At 37.6% G+C, this 24,561-nt stretch overlaps 1 protein-coding gene across 1 annotated transcript in view; it reads left to right on the top strand.

The window, feature by feature from the left end:
- LOC127446005 (cadherin-22-like) overlaps window positions 1–24,561 on the top strand; it is a 146,148-nt gene that overhangs the window by 58,796 nt on the left and 62,791 nt on the right. Inside the window, exons 5-7 of the mRNA XM_051706592.1 lie at window positions 266–453; window positions 2,051–2,307; window positions 7,890–8,026. Coding sequence (XP_051562552.1) covers window positions 266–453; window positions 2,051–2,307; window positions 7,890–8,026 — 582 coding nt within the window. The remainder of the gene's footprint in view (window positions 1–265; window positions 454–2,050; window positions 2,308–7,889; window positions 8,027–24,561) is intronic.

The following is a 24,561-nucleotide window of genomic DNA, read 5'->3' as shown; positions in this document are numbered from 1 at the left end:
TACAGTAAGTGTTTGCCCGTTTATAACCTTGCACAAAGAGAACATTTTTAAGAGCTAAGAAAAAAGCTTTTATTTGCTGTATAATCAAGTGAAGACTGCTAGACTTGCAAATCTCAGATTGATGCACTATGAATTATAATATACCTGATGTATTTTAATCACAAATGTGTGAATAATTTTGTATTAAGGCATATGTGCTTGCACACATTTACAGTATATTAAGCACAAGACATATGAAAGTGACTTCATTCTCTCTGTTTCACAGAGATGTATCAGTTTTCGGTCTCAGAAGGGGCGGCAGTAGGGACACCGGTCGGGCGGGTCATAGCGACAGATGCAGACATGGGCGAGAACACAGATATGAGTTACTTGATCAAAGATGAGGAGGGAGGGGAGCTCTTCAGAGTGTCGACGGATGGCGACACACAAGAGGCCGTCATCACCATCAAAAAGGTAAAGGAAGACCGCGGCATTTCATGCACTGATGGGCATATAACCTCAATCGCCACTCTGAGTCATGCACGCAGTGTTGCATGCATTGTGTATGGTGTTGTTTTAAAAAAAAAACTTCAAAGTTATTTAGTTTAATAGGTGAAACATCATTCACACAATAAATGTTTCAATTAATTGCTATATTATATAGCAATTTGAGAGATTGATATATATATATATATATATATATATATATATATATATATATATATATATATATATATATATTAGTGTTGTAAAATATATATTATTAATAAAATATATTTATGCAAATGTTTTTATTCTATATACATTAATAGTGCTGTTAAATAAATATTATATATTAAATGTATTTTTGCTCATTTATATATATATATATACATACACATACACACCTACATACACAGATCAGCCACAACATTCAAACCACCTGCCTAATATGTGGTTACAGAGTGGTTATCTGAGTTACTGTAGACTTTGTCAGTTTGAACCAGTCTGGCCATTCTCTGTTGACCTCTCTCATCAACAAGGCGTTTCCATCCACAGAACTGCCGCTCACTGGATGATTTTTGTTTTTGGCACCATTCGGAGTAAATTCTAGAGACTGTTGTGTGTGAAAATCCCAGGAGAACAGCAGTTACGGAAATATACGGGTCAGGAGCTTCAGTTCATGTTCACATCAACCATCAGAATGGGGAAAAATGTGATCTCAGTGATTTGGACCGTGGCATGATTGTTAGTGCCAGATGAGCTGGTTTGAGTATTTCTGTAACTGCTGATCTCCTGGGATTTTCACACACAACAGTCTCTAGAATTTACTCCGAATGGTGCCAAAAACAAAAAACATCCAGTGAGCAGCAGTTCTGCGGATGGAAATGACTTGTTGATGAGAGAGGTCAACAGAGAATGGCTGTTAATTTTTTACAATTAATTACTTAAAAAATCAATTATTTATATAATCATCTCCCCTGTCCTGTATATAAAATTATACAGGTAACGTCCTCGCTAGATACAGCGCAACAAATATTATAGAACGTGGGTGTCTCAAAATGTGGTTTTAAAAGTTGACCTTTTTTTTAACCTTACACATCGTCTAAAAAATACAACGCTATCACACGAGAAGCAAAAAAACAGATAGATGCATTTACATAGAAAAACAAATACCACATTTTTAAAAGTTGAACTACTTTTAACCTGATACGGTGTCTTTAAAATGAGCACTAGTGGTGCAAGCAGTGTTGAATTAAATGTAAGTATATTCATAATAAAAATGTATCTCACTTTGTCCACACTGTGCTTTATGAAAGTAATCTAGGAGGCAGCATAATTAAGTTGCCTGCCTTTTACAACAGCCTTTATATTGGGAGTGAGCATATGATGCCTTAAAATGCTGCCTACGTAGGCAGCTCACTAGGTTTTTTAACAGAGCTAATGTCTTGCCGTGCCTTGGCTAAGCTTACAAATTTGACAGGCGCATAATGAAGCCTGTTATTGTTGTAGCATTTGCCTGAAAATAGCCATTTTTTCAGCGAGGAGTCTTGAATCAGCAGTCTTTTAATAACGTCTCTCTCTCTCTCAGCCTCTAGACTTTGAAAGCAAACACACACATAACGTGGTCGTTGAGGCCGTAAACAAACACGTGGACCCTCGCTTTGTGGATCTAGGGTCCTTTCGAGACCAGACCATCGTGAGGGTCAGCGTCTCGGATGTGGATGAGCCCCCCATCTTCTTCCCTCCAACTGGCACCATCATGGAAGTTCAAGAAGACGCTAGATTTGGTGCTCTTGTTGGCATCGTGACGGCAAAAGATCCTGACATGGATAATGTTCCAGTCAGGTATGGCATCATGCATTTTAACCATAATAAACAGAAACATATGAATAGTTCACCCAAAAATGAAAATTTTCTCATTCATTCCAGACCTATATGACGTTCTTTCTTCTGTGGGACAATCTTTACGTAGCTCTTTTCCATACTACGTCATACAAATCCTAACCGCAGCAACTACGCCAACACTGATGCCTTGAGTCAAGCCAGACAAAATGTATAGCTCCGATTTCATTTCCATCTATAATTTTTCTTCTGCCAATTAAAAAAAAAAATAAAAACATACTTTTCCAAACTCCTCCTAGATCGTTTGTCCGATTCACACAAAATTTGGTAGACAGCATCTATAGACCCTCCTGACAAAAAGCCATCAAAATGATTTTGATTCGTCAATGCACTTCAGAGTAACAAGCCAATAAAATATTTGGGAGTGGCCCATTTTTCGCTTATCAACCTATATCTTCTAAACGCAAAGTCCAAATTGGATTGTATAATAATCTCACTCTGTATTCTTATTCTGAATCTGAACATAGTTAAGCTAATCCCAATTGTTACAGGACAGATCACAGTCTAACAGACACAAATTTAGTCCTAACTCAATTTTGACAAAATATGTAGCTACTGTGTCTTACTTTAGAGGGCAGTGTAGCTCTCAAATCTCATTCACACTGCTGCATATTCACAACTGCCATGATGTGGCAACCAATTGTGTTTGGTGTGATTAAATGTGCCATATTTGAATAATTAGAAGTTAAATCTGACATCACAAAGTTGCAAACGTTCAGAACGAGTTTTTGCATCTTTGTTTTAATAAATGCTCTTTTTGGACTGGGTGGGAAGTTTTGAGTTCTGAAACTTTAATGGACAATTTGATTCCTCACAATATGAACCCTTTGTGAAAGATTTTAGGTTTAACAGTCCTTAAAAGTCCAGACGTTTGAAGCAAAATGGCTGAACTTTGCAGCACAACACTGCAGTTATGAATCCAACTAGATTTTTGAATTTGAATTCAACGCACACTTTGGCAGCAACTGTGCTTTATCAGCTATTTTATCACAATACAAAACTTTACTGACTATAAGCCTCAATGAGTTAAAGTGAAGAGGCAAAACAGTGTGTTTATGTGTGTGTATACTTCTATCTTGGCCACAGTCCACATCCCCTTAGTTTAGACAAGAATCAATTTCCACCATTGAGCAGGCCTATTATTGGAGATATACCGACTCATAGAAGCGTAACCAAGTGTGGCTTTCGGAATGAGCTGGCCAGGGGCTGTTCCCATTACGCTATGGGCACCTTGGCACACACGGTTATCAACCTGCCATCCTTCTTACAAGCACACACACGCGCGTGCTTCGGAAAAGCTTTTTTACCTTTAGGCTTTGTAAACATGTCAAATGTTTGATCAGTCACAAAAAAGTTTCAGTCTGTTGTTGTGACAGCATTGTGTAGCGAGCGTTAGGCATTAAAATGCCCATTATGTATATTTTTTTAATGTCTTTCAATGGAGGAAGATGCTGGAAGAATGGTGTAGTTATTGTACTGCTTGTTAGTATGTTGTTCCATCCGCATTGGCAGAAGAATACACGTTCGAGAAACTTCAACGGAACAAAACGTTTTTTTTTTTTTATAAAACCGGTTCTTGGTCCCCAACCCTATCCTGATAAAGCCCTTTATCCTGTAAAGCCATCAGCTCACTGAGAAATATGATTTTCTCATTGCCGCAGCCCAAAGGTGACACAGAAGAGAAGTAAAAGTCTTCGGCCGGCCATATAGTCTCACACTCACACAGCCTTTGCAATTACCTCCATTAAAAATGCATGAGGCCGCACTCAAAGTGCTCCAGGTGTTATAAAGCACAGCACAGTGGCGGGCAACTTGGCTGGTTGGCTGGCACATTTGTGCATGTGGCATTGAGCCCATGCCCGTCGGTACCACTTTAATCATCTCCATTGGACTCGAGCGAGCAAGGGCTTCACCTAGAGCTCCATAATTCCTGTGCCCGTGCCACCCGGAACCAGCGAGACAAGCAAGAACCCGCTACCCTTTCTACAAAACAAAACTTGTTTGTTTTCCTGTAGCTGTGGCTTGGTTTGGGCTCTAAGAGAAAAACTGATACTTGTGGTGCTTTATGTATTTTGGGGGGTTAGTTCAGCATGACATCTAAATTGACCATCTTTATTTTCTTAATTCATCTGTGCATGTTTTTCTAAAGAAAAAGAAAAAAGTGTTTATCTTTGTAATCATTCATGAAAATGTAATAACTTGCTTCCTTTTTGGATGATGTCACAAATCACTCTTACTTTTCAACCCCACCACTCCAACCTTACTCCATTCTGGTTTATGACACCTATTTTTCACGATCCAATCAATTCCTTCATTTTTCTAAGTGAAAATCTAGTTTCACTTGGAAATGTGTCAGATTACGGAAGTAAAATGGGTTGCAAACGGCATTTCACATTGACTTTAAGGAGTTTTTTTGTCGATTTTGGAGCTTGTACATTATGCTAAATTTCTTGTTATGTGTTTCATGAGAAAAATTCTATGAGTGATGTGAGCGTCTATGAGCAAGTGAATCATGAGAGAATTTTTGTTTTGGGGGGAATTATTGCTTTAAATATGGAACAAATATTTGTGATAAATCTCTTGCAACCCCACTTTTATCTAAATGTAAAGGTTCCTACACCTTTTGACCAGTGATTTTCCATGACTTTCCCATGCCATTTCCATGACTTTTACAGTTGTTAGTGATTAATGGATAAAACTATATAAAAGCATATTGATATTTTATAGAATTATGCCCTATTTGGCCCCGTTATAGACAAGATGTTGTAATATCTTTTAATAATTTAACATGTTTTTGCTTTTGGACTGCAACGATTCAGTCAAGTCAAGATTGATAAAATTAAGCTTGATACTTTATGGAACAGTATTATTTATAAAACTATATTATATTATATAATATTTATATTTATTTTATTTGTATTAAAATCTTTTAACAAGTTTTTGCTATTGGAATGCAGAAGTTTATTACATTAACAGAGAATGTATTAACCCAAGAATGTGAGAATTAAAAAGCCCTGGGCCCGTGATATCCATGACAATTAAAAGTCAATAGGAATAATATAGTTTAATAATTCTTCTCTATGTCCTAAATTCGGAATGTTCCCCACCTGGACTTTAATAGGTTCCTCTCTGCTGTCTTCCTCTGGGCAGTTTAACTTTCTCCAAAGAGCGGCCTCAGCCAACTGCCAAAGTGTAATAAGTACAAGGTAAAATAAGAAGTGAATTAATTCAAATAATTATGTATTCCATATAAAATCGAAAACTGGAGGCTTTCATTAAACCCTTAGGGTGTCAAAAATGAAGTGAGAACATTGTGTGAGAGATGAGAAAAATGACAAAAACCTCATTTAATTTTGTTTTCTCATAACTCAAACTACTGTTTATACTCCACACGGGATTAAAATGCATTTGGGGTTTATCGAAGCACTGTATGAAATATTAATCATTTGTTTGGAGTGGGCAATTGGGAGATAGTGACTCTATTGCACGATTTGTAAAGTTACCAGAATTGGTGTCATCTTTTATATTGAGATGAATACAAACTCATTCAGACTCATTTTAATCCTGTAACTTTTGTGCTTTCAAAAAGAAAATGCTTGTCACTCTGTCGATTGATGAGTTCCTTTAAAATTGATTAACAATGCTGTCAAAAAACGAACAACATTAAGATTAAAGAGGTCAGCAAGAGATATTTTTGTGTCTTTAAACACAAAAGGAATACTGCAGTTCACCCCAAAATGAAAATCTTTCATCATTTATTCAACCTCATGTTGCTTGAACTTTTATGGCAATGTTTCCAGCATCACTATTTTGAAATCTACATAAGGATAAATATCCGTGACCAGTGTTGAGTGTAATCCAATTACAAAGTAATCATTTATGTAATCTAATTACATTTTAGTAATTAAATATGGATATTATTTTGAATTTGTTGAGCGGAAAAGTGTTTAAGAAAGTAACTTTAAAGTAATTAGTAAATTGATTACATTTTAATTAAGTAATTAGTAAAGTAATCTCATTACAATTTTAGATAAATAATTAGTAATTTGTAGTGGATTACTATTTTTAAGTAACTTAACTTTTTTTAAGAGTTTCTGAGATTGGTTGTAATAAATCATATTTGTATTTTAAAATAAAAGCATTATAATAAAAAAAATGTTTTTAATATTAATATAATAATAATATTATGGTTACACTTTACAGTAAGGTTGTTTTCATTATTAACTACTTTAGTTAACATGAACGAACAATTAGCAATACTTTTACCGCACTTTTACAGCATTTCTACATACACTAATTCATTTTTAAATTAAAAGTTGTATACATTAACATTAATTAATGCATTATGAACTAACAATGAACAATTGCATTTTTATTAATTAACAATAACCAAGATGAATTCGTGCTTTAAAAAAAGTATTATTCATTCTTCATTTGTGTTCATGATAACTAAAGCATTTACTATGTAAACAAATACAGAACCTTATTGTACAGTGTTACCAAATATAATTTGATTAACCCTATAACGCCGTGTGTATCAAATATGATCCACAATGTTTGACAGCTCCTGTTTCACTTTCTGTTCAAGCTGACAAGCCAAACAACCTATGGTGTGTAAGTTTCACATGTTTATGGCACCATCTAGTGGTTATTTGTGAATAAGTGGTTTCAACGTTTATATCGATCTATTTAAAATGGCGCAGACTTGCGCAAAAAGTAACTCTTATATTGGGATAAATGACAGCTTATTTTAATAAAGTAAAAGTGACAGTAATGATTATATTGTAACTGATATTTTAAAATGAGTATTTGCTGAATATAAGCAACTTGTGCTTACATACAATTTTGTATATTATTTTATTGAAAAAGCCCCTTTGAAATTCATGTATCAAATATGATACAACAGGCTTTTGAGGAATATCTCTCAATCATCATTACATTACATTCATGCACACCACAAAAAAAAAAAAAAAAAAACTTTGAAAATTCTGACATATACATTTTTATAGATATATTTAAAGTGTGAACTAATATTTCAGTGTATTTTCATATATGCAGCCTGCTCTATCATTATAAAGATCTCATTACTTTACATTACAAGCTATTATGATGTCATCTTAACATAAGTTCATGAGACCCAGTGAAAGAGTTTTACAATTTTCGTTTTTTAAAAGTCAATATAGCGTTTGGTGCATATTATACATATGATAAAAAATGTTTATTGAAAAAAGAATTAAATGAATTGCTGGGCCTCAGGAGGATAATGACCTTTAAAGCCTAATTTATCAAATATAATACATGGCTATACAGGGTTAAAAAACTGCAAAAACAAAATTTGGTTGGAAACACTGCTATACTTTTCTCACAAAAGGACAAAATTGCACCTTAAAATTACCATTAAAGTAGTCCATATGAATCATGCTATATACTCCGAAATAATAGTGAGCAGATAATGACAGTATTTGGGGGTGAATTATCACATGAAACCATTTGCTTGTCCTGATATCTGCTACTTTACGGCACAGGTTCTCTATAGACCGGAGCACAGACCAGGAGCAGATCTTTAATATCGATCCTGTTACAGGCGCCATCACTCTTGGAAAAATATTGGACCGGGAGACCGCCGGCTGGCACAATATTACGGTTACAGCGGTCGAAGCAGGTACGGCATACTTTCTTTCCTTTGAGAACATTTGAGAATCAGTCACACATTTGTTTTAATCCAAAGCCACAATCCTTTTAACAGAGTAGAGTGGGTTCTGGAAGTAAAAATCCCATTCCGTTTCCCCATAGAGAAATTGGTCTTTAAACAAAGAATTTCAAACTTTCAAGACAGTCCTACCATGAGCTCTTGGGTTGTTCAGTGATGATATATGCTTCTGTAGAAGCCGTAAGTCACTGGTTCCTGGTGAAGAATCACACTGCTACAAATCAGAGAATTCCTGTCATCAGGGAAATGAGATGCAAAAAGAGTTCAGTCCACTGACCGTCCACTTAAATAATGCATTTTAAATGATGTAATTGATCGGTTTACCTAAATTTGAAACTAATTTTGTAACTATTTTGCAAAGACTTTATATTGGTTTAACACTTATAAACCAGTAGTTTTATTTAACACCATTGTTACTGAATTGATTACATCATGCTTCATGGGATGAGTAGTTCATTGGCTTGTAAAGGAATTTAAAGAGATTAAAATTCAAACGGAATCATTATGCTGTTACATTGTGTCATATTAAGACAATGCTAATATAATGAAGCTAAATAAAATACCATTAATTTAATTATTGTATTCATTTAAAACCGTGATTTACACTGTTTTTGCATGGATAGATAGTGACATATTGATGCTGTTATCAGCTTATTAAGAGACTATACAATGGCTTCCAGTCATATAATGTGTGATTTACATTTTCAAAACATAGTGAGCTGCCTACACAGGCAGCATTTTAAGGGATCATAGGCATGTTCCCAACACTAAGGCTTCTACTTTCTTGTGGCTACATTTAAACCCTCAATATTTGTGTGTGCTATGTATTTTATGCTTATTAGAGTATTGTGTTGTTAGCTTAGCAAGATGCTAACGTATTGGAATCGATTGTGACGTTAGTCTCCCTTGCGCTTCATGTGAGGTGCACTATAAGTATGATGCTTGATGTTGCTGCCTATGTACAGCGTTCCAAATCAGCCACTTAGGAGGTTCCATTTTAGTTTGGATGCTGTCTGAAGCTGAAATCTGTTTTCTGTTTCCTAGCGTTTTCCAGAGTACGCTGTACCAGAAGTGGTTTCGAAAGTCTCCGTTTTCAGTTTTCAAAAATTTCAGTTTTCAGTGTGGATGAGAGGCATAAACGTAGCAAAATCAATGTGCTTTTAATCAAAAAAGTGGTCATTTAGACGTGGCTTTAAGAGGCAGCTGCCTATCTAGGCAGTAGACAGCAAGACTGCTCATTTGTTTTTGGATCATATTCCATATGTCTTGATTAGAGCACCTAGTCTATGACTATTATCTTTTCTAACGTGCACTAGAGTAAACTTGCCTTTTTCTTGTGCGTTAATGTAGGGTTAAACTACATTTGTTAACATTTGGACTAAAGCTGTTTTTGGAGTCTTGAACAATTTGTTACACTGTGTCCTAACCAGATGCGATGCACGACGAGCGACAGGGCTTTCTATTTTCTGCAACGTAGTGTCAGGTAGTCCAGTCAACAAATGGGTTTAAAATCCTTCTCATAACAGTATAATAAAGCTAGCCGGTGCAAAACATTAGCATTTTAGTGCCACGCCTGGTGTGGACAGATAGATTGCTTGTTACTGGAATCTTATCGCATCGTGTCTAGTTAAGACAAGGTGTTAGTCTCAAAACATGCACACAAAAAAAATTCACTGGGTCCTGGGTAGCTCAGTGATAAAATACGCTGGCGACCACCCCTGGAGTTCACTAGTTCGAATCGCAGGGTGTGCTGAGTGACTCCAGCCAGGTCTCCTAAGCAACCAAATTGGCCTGGTTGCTAGGGAGGGTAAAGTCGCATGGGGTAACCTCCTCGTGGTCGCTATAATGTAGTTCGTTCTCGGTGGGGCGCGTGGTGAGTTGAGCGTGGTTGCTGCGGTGGATGGCGTGAAGCCTCCACACACGCTATGTCTCCGTGGCAATGCGCTCAACAAGCCACATGATAAGATGCGCGGGTTGACAATCACAGACGCGGAGGCAACTGGGATTCGTCCTCCGCCACCTGGACTGAGGCGAATCACTATGCGTCCACGAGGACTTAATAAGCACATTGGGAATTGGGCATTCCAAATTGGGAGAAAAAAAAATAATAATAATAAAAAAAACAAATACACAAAATTTAACAGAGGATGTCACACACCCACCAAATGTTGTGCTTGAGGTCTCGCTCTCTTCAGCTGGCACTGTCACACACACACACACACACACACACACCAGTTCAGAATGGCAGGGGGGAGAGATAGCGGCTCATTCTGACTTTCTCTCCACTTCCCCGTCACGTGGAGATCAGCAAAATAACAACAGGAGTACTGCGTGAACATTAACAATCGTAACAGACTAAATAAGGATGCGATTCATAACGTAGCTTTGCCCTGTGTATGTGTGTGTTTGTGTATTTATCCCCTCTGGGCTTGCCAAAGAAAGCATTATGGAGCTTTTGTGAGAAAATTAGTTGTGTTCAATAAACAGACTGTTTCGTCTGTAATTGCTCTGTTTTCTACATGTTATTGTTAATTATCCTAATTTTATTGTATTAATATCGGGGTGTTGCGTCGCGCCTGGTGTGGACAGACAGATTGCTTGTTACTGGAAACTTGTCGCGTCGTGTCTGGTTAGGACGAGGTGTTAGTCTCAAGGCAAACTGGTTGCCTTTATGGAATGAATGCTCTTTCTAAGAGTTGCATCACATGTTGAGCTTTAGTGTTAATTGGTCGTTTTAATGGTGAGAAAGAGAGACTCTGGCTAATCTCAGACATAACGAGATTTTTACATGTTCTGGAGAAAATATTATTGGTGCTTGCCCATGAATCGCAAAAATTGCTGCCATGATGCTAGGGTGTAATGGGTGGTTGCTACAGCATTGTTGTGCGGTTGCTAAGGTATTGTAGGGTTTGTTCATTTTTTAGTGCCTCGCTGTTCGGTTGCTAGTATTTTTGGTTGGTTGCTTGGGCATTGCTGCTTTTACTATTGTGTTCTGAGTTGTTGCTAGGGTGTAACTATGCTGTTGCTAGGGGATTCTGAGTGCTGCTAGGCCATTGCTGGTGTTTGCTAGTGTGTTCTAAGAAGTTGCAAGAGCATTGCTATGCAGTTTCTAGGGTATTATGGGTAGTGCTAGGGCATTGCTGCTGTTGCTAGTGTGTTCTGAGATGTTGCTGGGACATTTCAAAGCAGTTGCTGGGGTATTTTGTGTGGCACTAGGACATTACTTCTGTTGCTAGTGTGTTTTGAGTTGTTGCTAGGGCATTGCTATGCGGTTGCTAGGGTATTCTGGGTGGTTCTACGGCTTTGCTGCTGTTGCAAGTGTGTTTTGAGATGTGGCTAAGGTGTTGCTATGTGGTTGATAGGGTATTCTGGGAGGTTCTACAGCTTTGCTGCTGTTGCTAGTGTGTTTTGAGTTGTTGCTATAGCATTGCTATGTGGTTGCTAGGGTATTCTGGGTGGTTCTATGGCTTTGCTGCAGTTGCTAGTATGTTTTGAGTTGTTGCTAGTGCGTTGCTATGCGGTTGATAGGGTATTCTGGTTGGTTCTACGGCTTTGCTGCTGTTGCTAGTGTGTTTTGAGTTGTGGCTAAGGTGTTGCTATGTGGTTGATGGGTATTCTGGGTGGTTTTACAGCTTTGCTGCTGTTGCTAGTGTGTTTTGAGTTGTGGCTAAGGTGTTGCTATGTGGTTGATAGGGTATTCTGGGTGGTTTTACAGCTTTGCTGCTGTTGCTAGTGTGTTTTGAGTTGTTGCTATAGCATTGCTATGCGGTTACTAGGGTATATTTGTTGGTTGTACTGCTTTGCTGCTGTTGCTAGTGTGTTTTGAGTTGTTGCTAGGGTGCTGCTATGCAGTTGCTAGAGTATTCTGGGTGGTTCTACAGCTTTGCTGCTGTTGCTAGTGTGTTTTGAGTTGTTGTAAGGATGTTAATATGTGGCTTGTAGGGTATTATGGGAGGTTTTACTGCTTTGCTGCTGTTGCTAGTGTGTTTTAAGTTATTGGTAGGGCGTTTCTATAAGGTTGCTAGGGTTTTCTGGGAGGTTCTACTGCTTTGCTGCTGTTGCTAGTGTGTTCTGAGTTGTTGCTAGGGAATTGCTATGGGGTTGCTAGGGTGTTCTGATTTTTTTTATTATTTTTTTTTATGCAGTTGTAGGCCATTGCTGGTGTTTGCTAGTGTGTTCTGGTTGTTGCTAGGGCAATGCTATATGGTTGCTAGAGTGTTCTGAGTTGTTTCTATGTAGTTGCTGGGGTGTTCTTGGCAGTGCTGTGGCATTGCTGCTGTTGTTAGGGTGTTCTGAGTTGTTTCTATACAGTTGCTAGGTGTGCTTAGTGGTTACCATGTGCTTACGTATTTGCCCAAGTCCAAATAGCCCACATCTAAGTCTCTTTGACAAGTTACAAACTGAAGTTTAATACTTAGGTTTAGAGGTTTGTTTAAATTTGTTCAAATCCTTAAACCCCAAGTAGTAGCTATAGTAATAATGATGCTTGCCTTAGCAAACACCACTAAATAGGCTGGTGCTGCTAGATAAGGTAAATTATTTCTTGCCTCATAGCAGAAAAACAAAAGAGCTATCAACGAAGTTAACGGCTTAATCAAAATTCCCAGTGAATATTGGCCTGTGCTTGTTCCGTTCAAAATACATGGAATCAGGAGCCAGTGAGCAATGAGGCGTGGAAACTTTGAGGGCCTGGATCGAAAACACTTTTTTTTATAATTCCCTCCTACAGTCGTATTTTAAAATTTCACACTCCACTCAAGAATGTAATGAGTGTTCATCGAAGAGTTGCATTTGCAGATCAATCTGTGGAGGAAGTTTCATGCGCCATTGCGGCTAATATTAGTAAATATGATATTTCTGCCCAACTCTGGGAAGGCTGCACAACTCTTTCATGCAAAGAGTTATAATTTGAGTCTTTGGTTTAGGCTATTGGTTTTAGTCTGGTGTAGTAAATGCGACTACGCGTTGACCAGTGGTGCATGCACTGTGCATGCAAATGCCAACTTTAAAGGAAATTGTTCACCCCAAAATGAAAATCCTATCATCATTTAATTAACCCCATGCCATTCCAAAATCATATGACTTTCTTTCTTCTGTGGTTGGGTGAAGTATCCCTTTAAGGAGAGGAAATTTCTTTCAGTGTCCAAAAGAAGTTATTAAGTCTTTTTCTTTTTGGAAATCCTGGCACGCTGCTTGCAGACAGAAGTTTAACTGGAGTTCTACTGTCAGAAAGCACAGCACAAATGCTGTCAGACTACTCAGCTGCTGCAGAATCCTATCTTGTTGAGGAAGAGTGACATATAATTTCTAGGGCTTTGATTGGGTGTATGATATCAAACTGCAGACAGTCTATCTCTCTCTCTTTTTCTCAGTGTGTCTTTTTTCAGGTGATAAATTGAGTAAAAACTATCATGTATTGCCCTTAGGGTAACACGTACACAGTTGTGTCTTTATCTAGCAGGAAAGGACATTTGGTGTGGAGAGCATAAGATATTAAAGAAGCTGAACTCTCCCTGGACTTTCGACTATTTCAGGTCCTTTTTGACATTTGCATTAGTAAAACTTGACAGCTTTACTCGTAACAAAAAATGACATTTCTATAATTACTGCCAACCTTTTTTGTTCCATTTCCATTTAAAATGCCAAAGATCAGAGTTTCCTACTGTACCATACAATAGTCACAGGAGATTTCACGGTTGGTGAAACATAATAGCCGATGTTCCACAATCAGACCAAACGGTTTCTGTTTCTGAATCGCACCTTTCCAAACTGGTTTGGGCTTGTTGGCACAGTTAGTTCCTTTTATCATTGTGTTGCTGTTATGCCTGTCATCCACACTGGAACAACTTTTTCCTCTGCTAAAAATGGAGACTTTCGAAAACACTCTCCATAACAATACATTTTGGAAAACGATGCTGTTAGGTAACTGAAAATGGAAGTTTAAACAGATTAATGTGGACATGTCCTAAAATCGGTTCCACCAGCATGTCCTAAATCCGTTCCACCAACACGGTTGAGTACATTAGCAGCACAGATGCATCCAAAAACATATTTGTGTGAACAGCTCCTAACTCGTCTATTCACGCGTGTTTGTAATTAGGATCACGTGTGTGAAACAAGTTACGTTAAAATAAAAAATAAAATAGTATGTTTTAAATAAATGCAGCCTATATAGTATATATATATATATATATATATATATATATATATATATATATATATATATAGAGAGAGAGAGAGAGAGAGAGAGAGAGAGAGAGAGAGAGAGAGGGAGAGAGAGAGAGAGGTTAGGGCTATCAGAATTAACGCGTTAATTCACGCAATTAATTTAAAAAGTTTAATGCGTAAATTTTTCTTAAACGTGATTAACACATTTACCATTAATACAGCATAAACACTAGTGTGAAGGGCAGAACCTTTGTAATTTGTCCGCCTGGAGTCATTACACTGACACTCATGCCAAAGCACCAGAACCCTTCTACCAAGAGGAGCCTACAAGCTTAGCATAAAACAGCTTAACGCGGCGGTCCTATAGACATTCAATGTCTATTCATTTTACTGTCGTAAAATGCTAGTTGACCGTTGATATCCTCTATCCTATGATAGGTTGTTATCTCAGTAAATAAAATTATTTCTGACAGCGCTTCCCTGTCAGTGATAAAATGATGGAGAAAAGAGCTCTTAACACTATTTGATGTACAAAACAAGCCCAGATGGGACTTCTGATAAAAATAAACTATTTTTCAGTCTTTGTAAGGCATATTTTAATTACCACAGAAGCACACCAAATCTTAACTATCACCAAAACTCTGAATGAGACGTGTTTGTTTGCAAACGCTTTTCATGGTGAGTTCAAAGTGGCGCTCGACGCTGGCGTTGCCGCTTTGACGTGAATCATGAATGCAGCTTCACGATTGCTGTAACAAAGCGGATAACCACAGTCTACTGGCAGATTAATATTGTGGAGGATGAGAGTTTAAGGGATTTAATGCCCATTGCAATGAATATGCAACCTATGTGGGGACTAGTTCTTTCAATTAGTCAAACTCCCACTTAGACTTTAGGGAAATGTTTCATGTTACTTCAATTGGTGCTTTTTTAAGTGCATTTCTATCTGTATACTGTGGAAGGCGTTGTTTGGAAAATGTTAATAAAGCATTATATTGTTACATTTTGTTTTGTTTTCTTTCCTAAGATAAAAATAAATGCATTTTGACAAGAAAATAAGTACAGTATATATAGTCAAATTTCAGCAATTTAAAAATCTGCAATTTATCGCTATTAACTACAAAAAAAAAAAAATATTTGATTAAAAAATTTAAATGGACTTTTTACAAATAAGGTTCCATTTGTTTTTGTCATTTAACATTTTTATTGATTCACAAAACAAACAATGAAAAAGCATAACATATATATACAGAATCAACATTTAACCCCAACCCCACCCCGACCCTCAACAAAAAACCCTGTGGTCACAAATGAGCACATACACACTAAAACAACAACAACAAAAAACAAACAAAAAAATTAAATATACAAATCACACACATCAGTAACTACATCTCTCTTTCCACTGCCCAACCCCAAGAGCCCTCCAAGAAGGCCCCATTTCCCAGCAAACAAATCCAAATTCCCCAGTCTTCTAGATAACCCTTCTTCGAAAGCTGCCACCCTCCCCATCTCCGAGCACCACTCCTGAAATGGTGGCGCTCCAGCCGGCTTCCATCCCCTTAAACAACTTGTCTGCCGATCATGACACTGGATAGGACCCAATTTTTTATGTGTTTATTCTCTATATTGATGACCGCTCCATTGCCTAAAATACAGAGTCTGGGGCAAAATGAAATTTGAGTGCCCAATATGTCACATATAAAACTCTGAACCTTCAACCAAAATTCTTGGATCTTAACACACCACCAGAAAACACGGGTTGTGTCTCCAACTTCTGATTGGCATCGCTAGCAGGTGGGTGTGTCTTTAAGACCAAGCCTATAAAATCTAGAGGGGGTCCAATAGAATCGATGTAAAATCTTGAATTGCATCAGATGCACCCTTGCATCTCTAGATGCAGACTTGATGTTTTTTTTAGAATCCTAGCCCACACTCCCTCCTCCAATACCAAGTTTAAATCTTTCTTCCATAATCTCTTGATAGAAGTTAAAGCTCCATCCCCCAGACTCTGAATTAGCAGGAAGTAATACACTGATGCCTAATGACCTTTTCCAAAAGCAGTAATCACCAGTCCCAGAGTATCTGCCACTTTAGAGGGGTGTATGCTACTCCCAAAAATAGTACAGAGCAGGTGGCGCAGCTGTAAATGCCTAAAGAACTGAGATCTGGGAATCCCAAAATGTTGAACCAAATTTTCAAAGGATCTCAACAATCCACTCTCATATAGGTCACCGAGTGTATTAACCTCCCTCACAATCCACACTGACCAGCAGAAAGGGGACTTATTAATACATAATTTTGGGTTCAGCCATATGCTCGGGCCAAATTAAACACTCTGACACTTTTGTCCACATCGAGTGCAAATGCGAGATTACGGGGTGTAACTTAAATTCTCCGGTTAGTTTCATAGAAAGGCTTTGCAATGGCGAAATGGGGGCAAGAACTTCCTGTTCAATACAAAACCAGGGAGGGGCTCTCTCAGGTGGAAGTGACCAATGAGCCAAATGTCTGAGACCGAATGCATAATAATAAAACAAAATCTTAGGTAGGCCTAGCCCACCTTTGTCAATCAGCCTGTGCAACTTACTGAAATGTAATCTGGGACGTTTACCATTCCAAATGAAGGACTTCGCTATGCTATCAAATTGCTTTAAATAAGAGAGGGGGACATCTATAGGGAGAGACTGATGCAGGTAGTTGAATTTTGGAATACAATTCATTTTAATAACATTAATCTTCCCAATCATTGATAAATGTAATGAAGCCCACCTGCCCACATCGCTCAAAAAACGTTTTATTACGGGGTCAAAATTAACTCTTAACTAAATCACACAAATTTGCTGGGAATAAAATACCCAAATACTTAATGCCCTGTGTGGGACACTGGAAGGCGCCCGGCTGAAAAGGCGTTACTGGGCAGTACACTGTCAGAGCAAAAGCTTCGGATTTAGACAAGTTAAGTCTGTGTCCCGAGAACTTAGAAAAGGAATGAATAATTTTGTGGAGGCAAGGCATAGATCTAGTAGGGTCAGAGACGAATAATAAAATATCATCTGCGTAAAGCAAAAGTTTATGCGCCACACCTCCCACCACCCCTGGAAAATCAACCTCCTTTCTTATCGCGGCTGCTAATGGTTCCAGGGCAAGACAGAACAATAATGGGGAAAGAGGGCAACCCTGCCAGGTGCCCCTATCCAGAGGAAAATAATCTGTAGTTAATCCATTCGTTTGTATTGCCGCTACTGGGTGTCTATAAAGTAACTTAATCCAACCAATAAAAGTATTCCCAAACCCGTACATTTCCAAAATCTTAAAAAGATAATCCCATTCTACCATATCAAATGCCTTTTCGGCATCAAGTGAGATGGCAGTGACCAGAGTCTGATCATTCGGCACTAACTACATGATATTGATGAAACACCTAATGTTATCAGAAGAGCTACGGCCCCGAATAAACCCCACTTGATCTATATGTATAAGAGATGTCATAACTTTACTTAATTGGTTAGCCAAAATGTTTGACAATATTTTAACGTCTGGCTGGATCAGGGAAATTGTACGGTAACTCTTACACTCGCTTGGATCTTTATCCTTTCAAGAATCAGACTGACCCAGGCTTGTGTCATGGTTGTTGGAAGCTTTTCATTCTTTAATGATTCCGTATAAACTTCTAGCAAGAGTGGAGCCAGTTCTGTAGCATAAGATCTAAAAAAACTCAGAGGCAAAGCCATCTGGCCCCAGAGCCTTGCCTTTAGGCAAGGCCTTAATTACCTTGCCAAGCTCCTCCAAGGTTATCTCAGAATCAAGAGATTTTTTTTGCTCAGCTGTCAGTTTAGGAAGTTCTAGTGGTTCCACAAAGTTTTTGATATCCTCATCAATAGACGAAGATGTGGAACTATAGAGATCAAGATAGAATTCTTTAAAAGCATTATTAATATCAATGGCTGAGGTAAATATTTCACCAGCAGATTTCACTGAGGGAATAGTAGAACAAAACTCTCTCTATTTTATATATCTAGCCAGAAATTTTCCTGCCTCACTCCCCAACTCAAAGTCAAAATGTAATGTTCCCCGACTCAAATGACTGTCTTGCCCTGAATAGCCAAAACTCCTCCTTCCACGTCAAAATAGTATTATATCTGTATTTTAATTGTGTAAATTCTCTGAGGCCATCAGATGACGTTCTGCACTTCAGCTCTGTCTTGGCACTTTTAATATTCCCTTCCAACTCCACAAATTCTCGTGATTTGGATTTTTTGGTGATTGAGGCATACTGTATGATCCAGCCCCTAAGAACTACCTTAAGTGCCTCCCAAGTCACGCCCACAGAGAATACTGAGGACCAGTTGGTCTCCATATAAACACTGATTTCAGCCTTTAACATTTGTTGAAATTCAGGATTTTGCAAAAGGGATACATTAAACGGCCAACTATAAGATTTCCTTTTATCCATATGTGGCAACACCTCTGAATTCACCAGGGCGTGATCTGAGACTAAAATGTTTCCAATTGAGCAATCAACAACAGATGAAATGAGGTACTTAGATAAACTGTATATATTAAAAAATCTATTCTAGAATAAATCGTATGGACTGATGAAAAACAAATTATAGTCCCTACCAGATGGGTTCAGAAGTCTCCAAATATCTGTAAGACCAAGAATTTTACACATCCTGTGAAGCGTCAGTGTTGCTCTAGGGGGCTTACACACTTTTGATTCACTATGATCAAGGACTGAGTCCATCAAAAGATTAAAGTCTCCTCCCAATATTATATCATGAGGGGTGCCAGCTGCTTGCAACATCCCTTTCAAGATCTATAAATAATCCCTGATCATCAATGTTAGGTGCGTAAATATTAGGCAAAAAAAAAAAAAAAAAAAAACGTTGCCCCTGATTTTCTGCTTAAACAATAATGACTCTTCCTAATTTATCTTTAGTCTGTTTGAGACATTTGAGTTGTAGATGCTTACTTATCAGTGTAATGACTCCCCTGCTCTTACTGAGCCAGCACTAAAGAAAACATGTCTACCCCATATCTTCCCAAATTTTTCAGCTTCCTGCAGGGAAAGGTGCGTTTCTTGAAGAAACACTATATCATATTTCTTACGCTTAAGAAGAGAAATAAACTTCTTTCTTTTTATGGGGTGCCCCAACCCATTCACATTCCACATGGAGAGAGACAATCCACTCATATTAACATTTGACATTTTGACATATGAGAAAAAATAGATTGTGTGTCAAAAACAAAATTATAAAGACCACATTCCAACATTAGTGCAACAATCAAACCCCAAGCTTCCCCCGAACCAAACAAACAGAAAAAAAAAAACGTGCGCATTAACTATGCACATGACAGCGCCAACTGGCGTCCATCTCTCTAAACTCTTAAAAATTTTGTGAGACAGAATTACACAACAAAAGATCATCTCTAAAACAAACTCCAGCCAATAGGTGGAATAAACACAAAGAACGTGTAGATTCATCCACATAACTGTCCCGAAGGTGTGTTACTTCACAAAACAAACTCCAGCTGCTAGGTGGAACCAGCACAAAAAGAAACAAAAAAGGCACTCAGTTTTCTCGGACAGTCAAGTGAATGTTCAGTGAGCTGGCCCATTCGGCTGCTACATGAGTGCAACAAATGACCTAATCACTCTAATGTCTTGCAAGAAATAATTCACAAAACAAACTCCAGCAAATAGGAGGCATAAGCTCAAAGAATGTGCAGATTCACCCACAAACTGTCCCAAAGGAGTGTTACTTCACAAAACAAACTCCAGCTGCTAGGCGGAACCAGCACAAAAAGAAACAAAAAAGGCACTCCGTTTACTCGGACAGTCAAGTGAATATTCAGTGAGTCAGTCCACTCACTGCAACGTGAGTACCACAAAATAACTTACTCATTCCATGAAGGACATCGCATGCTGGGGACATGTAAATTTTTTGCGGCCATCCTTAGCATTTATTCTCAATTTGGCCGGGAACATCATTGCAAAAGCAACCATCCATTGTTGTAAGAGTTTCTTGCATTTCTTGAATCGATCACATTTCTCTCATCAAATTAGCAAAGTCTGGGAACAAGAAAATGCTGTGGTTCTTCCAAGAAAGCCTTCCTTTATTCCTCGCCTCACGTAAAACGAGATCTTTATCGGATGATCTCAGAAATTTGGCCAGAATTGATCGGGGCCTGTCTCCCTCAGTGGACTGCCAAGCCGGAAGCCTGTGAGTTCGCTCGATTTCCAGCTTATGGCCTGTTATGTTGAGCAGACTTGGAAAGAGCCCATCTAGGAATTTCACCATATCTTGACCCTCTTCGGCCTCAGGAATTCCAACAATTCAGACATTATTCTGCTGACTACTGTTCTCCAAGTCCTCCAACTTCTCCCAGACGCACTCCAAATCCACCTTGGTTGCTGGCGGATTAGCAGATAATTCCCTCTCCGATGACTCCAGATAATCGATCCGTTTCTCAACATCCCCCACTCTTATAATCACCTCAGAGAATTTCGTCTCCATGGCAGTGATTGATCGACATATTACAGCAAGATCCTCCAAGTCAGCAACGACCTTTGTCAGCATTGTCTACATGTTCAACAATTCTTGCCGAATTTCCCTCACTTCTCTGGCCAAATCGCTCGGGGCCTCCGGGGGGGCGTCAGCTTGAGCAGCAGTCTCACCAGTTTATGACATTAATAGTGTTAAAACTAGCAATGTACGTAGAGCTCACCGTTCACACGTCTGAACCTCGCATGGCACCACGTGACTTAGGTTCTTTATGTTAACATAAGATAACAACAGTAGTTACCATGAACTAACAATGAACAATATTTTACTGCATTTATTAAGTTCAATGTTAATTTCAACATATACTAATAAAAACATTTTTAAATCTAAAGTTGTGTTTGTTAACATTAGTTAATGCACTATGAACTAACATGAACTAACAATGAACAATTGTATTTTTATTAACTAACATAAACCAAGAGGAATAAATGCTATAAAAATATATTGATCATTGTTTATTCATGATACCTAATGCATTAACTAATGTTAACAAATGGAATCTGTGGCTTTAGAATGCAATATATTGTTTATTTCCATATTACTGAACATAAGCCATTCACTGGTCTACAGTTTACAGCAATCTATTTTGCAATTGAATTCGTCAATCAGTCCAAGATTTATTACAAGGGCTTGTTTAAGGATGCGTCAATGTACACCTGCATCAGGCAGATGCTTTTCGAGCATCTCTGTTGCGTCGCGTCATAAACATAATTTTTTAGGTCACTGTGTCAAGTTTAACAGTTTGAAACTTAGAAAAACACATCTTGAGATCCCTGCATTGGAGACTGCCCTCCATCAAGCTGTGTTTGAATGCAAGAACATGTCCTTCCTAATGTTGTGATGTCAGCTGTTGTGTGGTTTGTTCTCTTTATAAGCTTTTTATGAGGGTTGCCTATACAGTTGGAGTTTCGATTACTGCACCCTGGAGATAACAGGTGGTACTTTAAGCTTGAATTACAGTCTGGGGACATGATTAATTGCATACATTTTTAATGTGTTAATTTTTATATAATTAATCGCTCTGAATTAACACGTTAAATCAACAGCCCTAATATATATATATATATATATATATATATATATATATACACACACTACCGGTCAAACGTTTTAAAACACTTACTCATTCTTTATTATATTTTTTTTGTCTTCACATTTTAAAATAAGAATAAAGTCATTAAAGCTATGGAATATCATAAATGGAACTATGGGAATTATGTTGTGACTAAACAAAATCCAAAATAAATCAAAACTGTGTTATATTTTAGCATCTTCAAAGTAGTCACCCTTTGCCTAGAATTTGCAGACATGTACTCTTGACATTTTCTCAACCAACTTCTTGAGGTATCACCCTGGGATGCTTTTTAAACAGTACTGAAGGAGTTCCCATCTATGTTGGGCACTTATTGGCTGCTTTTCTTTATTATTTGGTCTTTATTTTTTATTTTTTTTATTTTTTTTTATTACATTTTGTTTTATAATTAAATTTATTGCCTCCGCTTCTGAGACCGTCAATCTGCACATTTTATCATGTGACTCGTTGTGCATGACACCGCGGAGACTCACAGCATGTGGAGGCTCATGCTACTCTCCGCAATCCACGTACAACTTTCCACACTCCTCATTGAGAGCGAGAACCACTAATCACGACCCCAAGGAGGTTACCCCATGTGACTCTACCCTCCCTAGCAACAGGGCCAATTTGGTTGCTTAGGAGACCTGGCTGGAGTCACTCAGCATGCCCTGGATTCAAACTTGTGACTCCAGGGGTGGTAGTCAGTGTCTTTACTCGATGAGCTACCCAGGTCCCCCTACACATGATATTTGTAAATAAAAACGTTCTTTTTTTTTTTTTTTTTTTTTTTGAGATGGACACACAAAAAATACATAAAAAAAGGGTTGTCCTTGCCAAACTTGCTGCCAAAGTTTAATACATAAGGGTTAGAGGTTTGTTCACAGCCCTTCCTCTCAGTATTAGCAATATTAATAATGATGCTTGCCTTAACAGACATGCAAAGTTCAACAGCATGATTCACACATTTCATCTTCTGCTTTGACCCAAGATCACAGACATTGATAGCATCTGACACGCATTGTTCGAGAGACCATGACGCATTGAAAATAATGCAACATTGCAGAAGTCCTTTGACTTTTAAAGTTACATTTAGCCAACTGTACAGTAGTTTAAATGCCTCGCATTTGAAAAAAGGCATTTCCTTAAATATTCCATTGTTGTTTTTATGCCAAATTGTTGCTCCTGCACACTTCTATTGTGTCTTCATACATGGGTTGCAGACGAAAATATTGTTGTGTCAATTTGTACATCGTTCGAAGCTCATTAGACATGCATAGTGCAAGTGGGAGAGCTGATAAAACTAGACAAGATTAATTTAATATTTTGGCCATAGGTCTACGGTCTTTATCTCTTATACTTATTCAGTGCCAACTGCAACGCAGGCAAGGTTGCATCTACTGTGAATCAACTCCCACTAGAGCGTCTATGAGTCATAGAAATGCACCACAGGCAATGTGTCTTACTACTTTATTTCTTCTTTTTATGAGACAAACATTTGACTGGATATGAATAATAAAATATATTATTTAAGCTTTTAAGAGGAGTGTGTTTCATGTTTAATTGTTTTCTTATCATTTTTGTGCAACAAAAATTAATAAATCAATGTGATCTCATGAGTATTTGTAGTTATTCTAAGGTAAAGTTTGGTTCTACTAGCTATGTACATTTACTTACATTTGCATTTACACTGAAACTTACAGCATCTAAAAAGTAAATAATTTTACATATGAACAACTTTAAAGACATACAAATGTTAACAAATCCTTATGGAACCATGAATATTGAATTAATGGAATGAATAGGTTTGTAATGTAATTGTAATGTTATTATTTACTTAATCATATATATATATATATATATATATATATATATATATATATATATATATATATTGTATATACTGTATATAGTTACAATAATGAACAAACACAATATTATTTTATAATAATATTTTAAATTATAACACAAATTATTGTATTGATATTATACATATTGAATACATCATTCAAACATTCACAGTGTAGGTTGGAAAAAGTATGTGAACCCCTAGGCTAATGACGTCAACAAAAACTCATTTGAGTCAGGAGTTGGCAAACCTGGCATCCAATTAATGAAACAAGATTGGAGGTTTGGGTTAGAGCTACTTTGACTTATAAAAAGCACTCAAATATTTTGAGTTTGCTATTCACAAGAAGCTTCTGCTGACATGGATCATGCCTTGCAAAAAAGAGATCTCAGAAGACCTACGATCAAGAGTTGTTGCTTTACATAAAGTTAGAAAGAGTTACAAAGTTATCTCGAAGAGCTTAGATCTTCAACTGTCCACAGTTAGACAAATTGTTTGATTTAGTACTGTGGCTACTCTTACTAGAAGTGTCCGTCCAGCCAAGATAACTCAAAGGGCACACCGCAGAATGCTCAATGAGGTAAAAAAGAACCCTAGAGTGAGAGCTAAAAACTTGAAGGAATCATTGGAGCTGGTTAACATCTCTGTTTATGAGTTTACTATATGAAAACATTAAACAGGTATGGTGTCCATGGCAGGACACCATGAAGGAAGCTGATGCTTTCCAACAAAAACATTGCAGGGCACCTAAGTTTCCCAAAGACCACCCTGACACTCCACAACACTACTGGGAAAATGTTTTGTGGACTGATGAATCTAAGGTTGAATT

This window comes from Myxocyprinus asiaticus, chromosome 9, assembly GCF_019703515.2.
Source record: "Myxocyprinus asiaticus isolate MX2 ecotype Aquarium Trade chromosome 9, UBuf_Myxa_2, whole genome shotgun sequence".
Taxonomy (NCBI): Eukaryota; Metazoa; Chordata; class Actinopteri; order Cypriniformes; family Catostomidae; genus Myxocyprinus; species Myxocyprinus asiaticus.
This window is presented reverse-complemented; position numbering and strand designations above follow the sequence as displayed.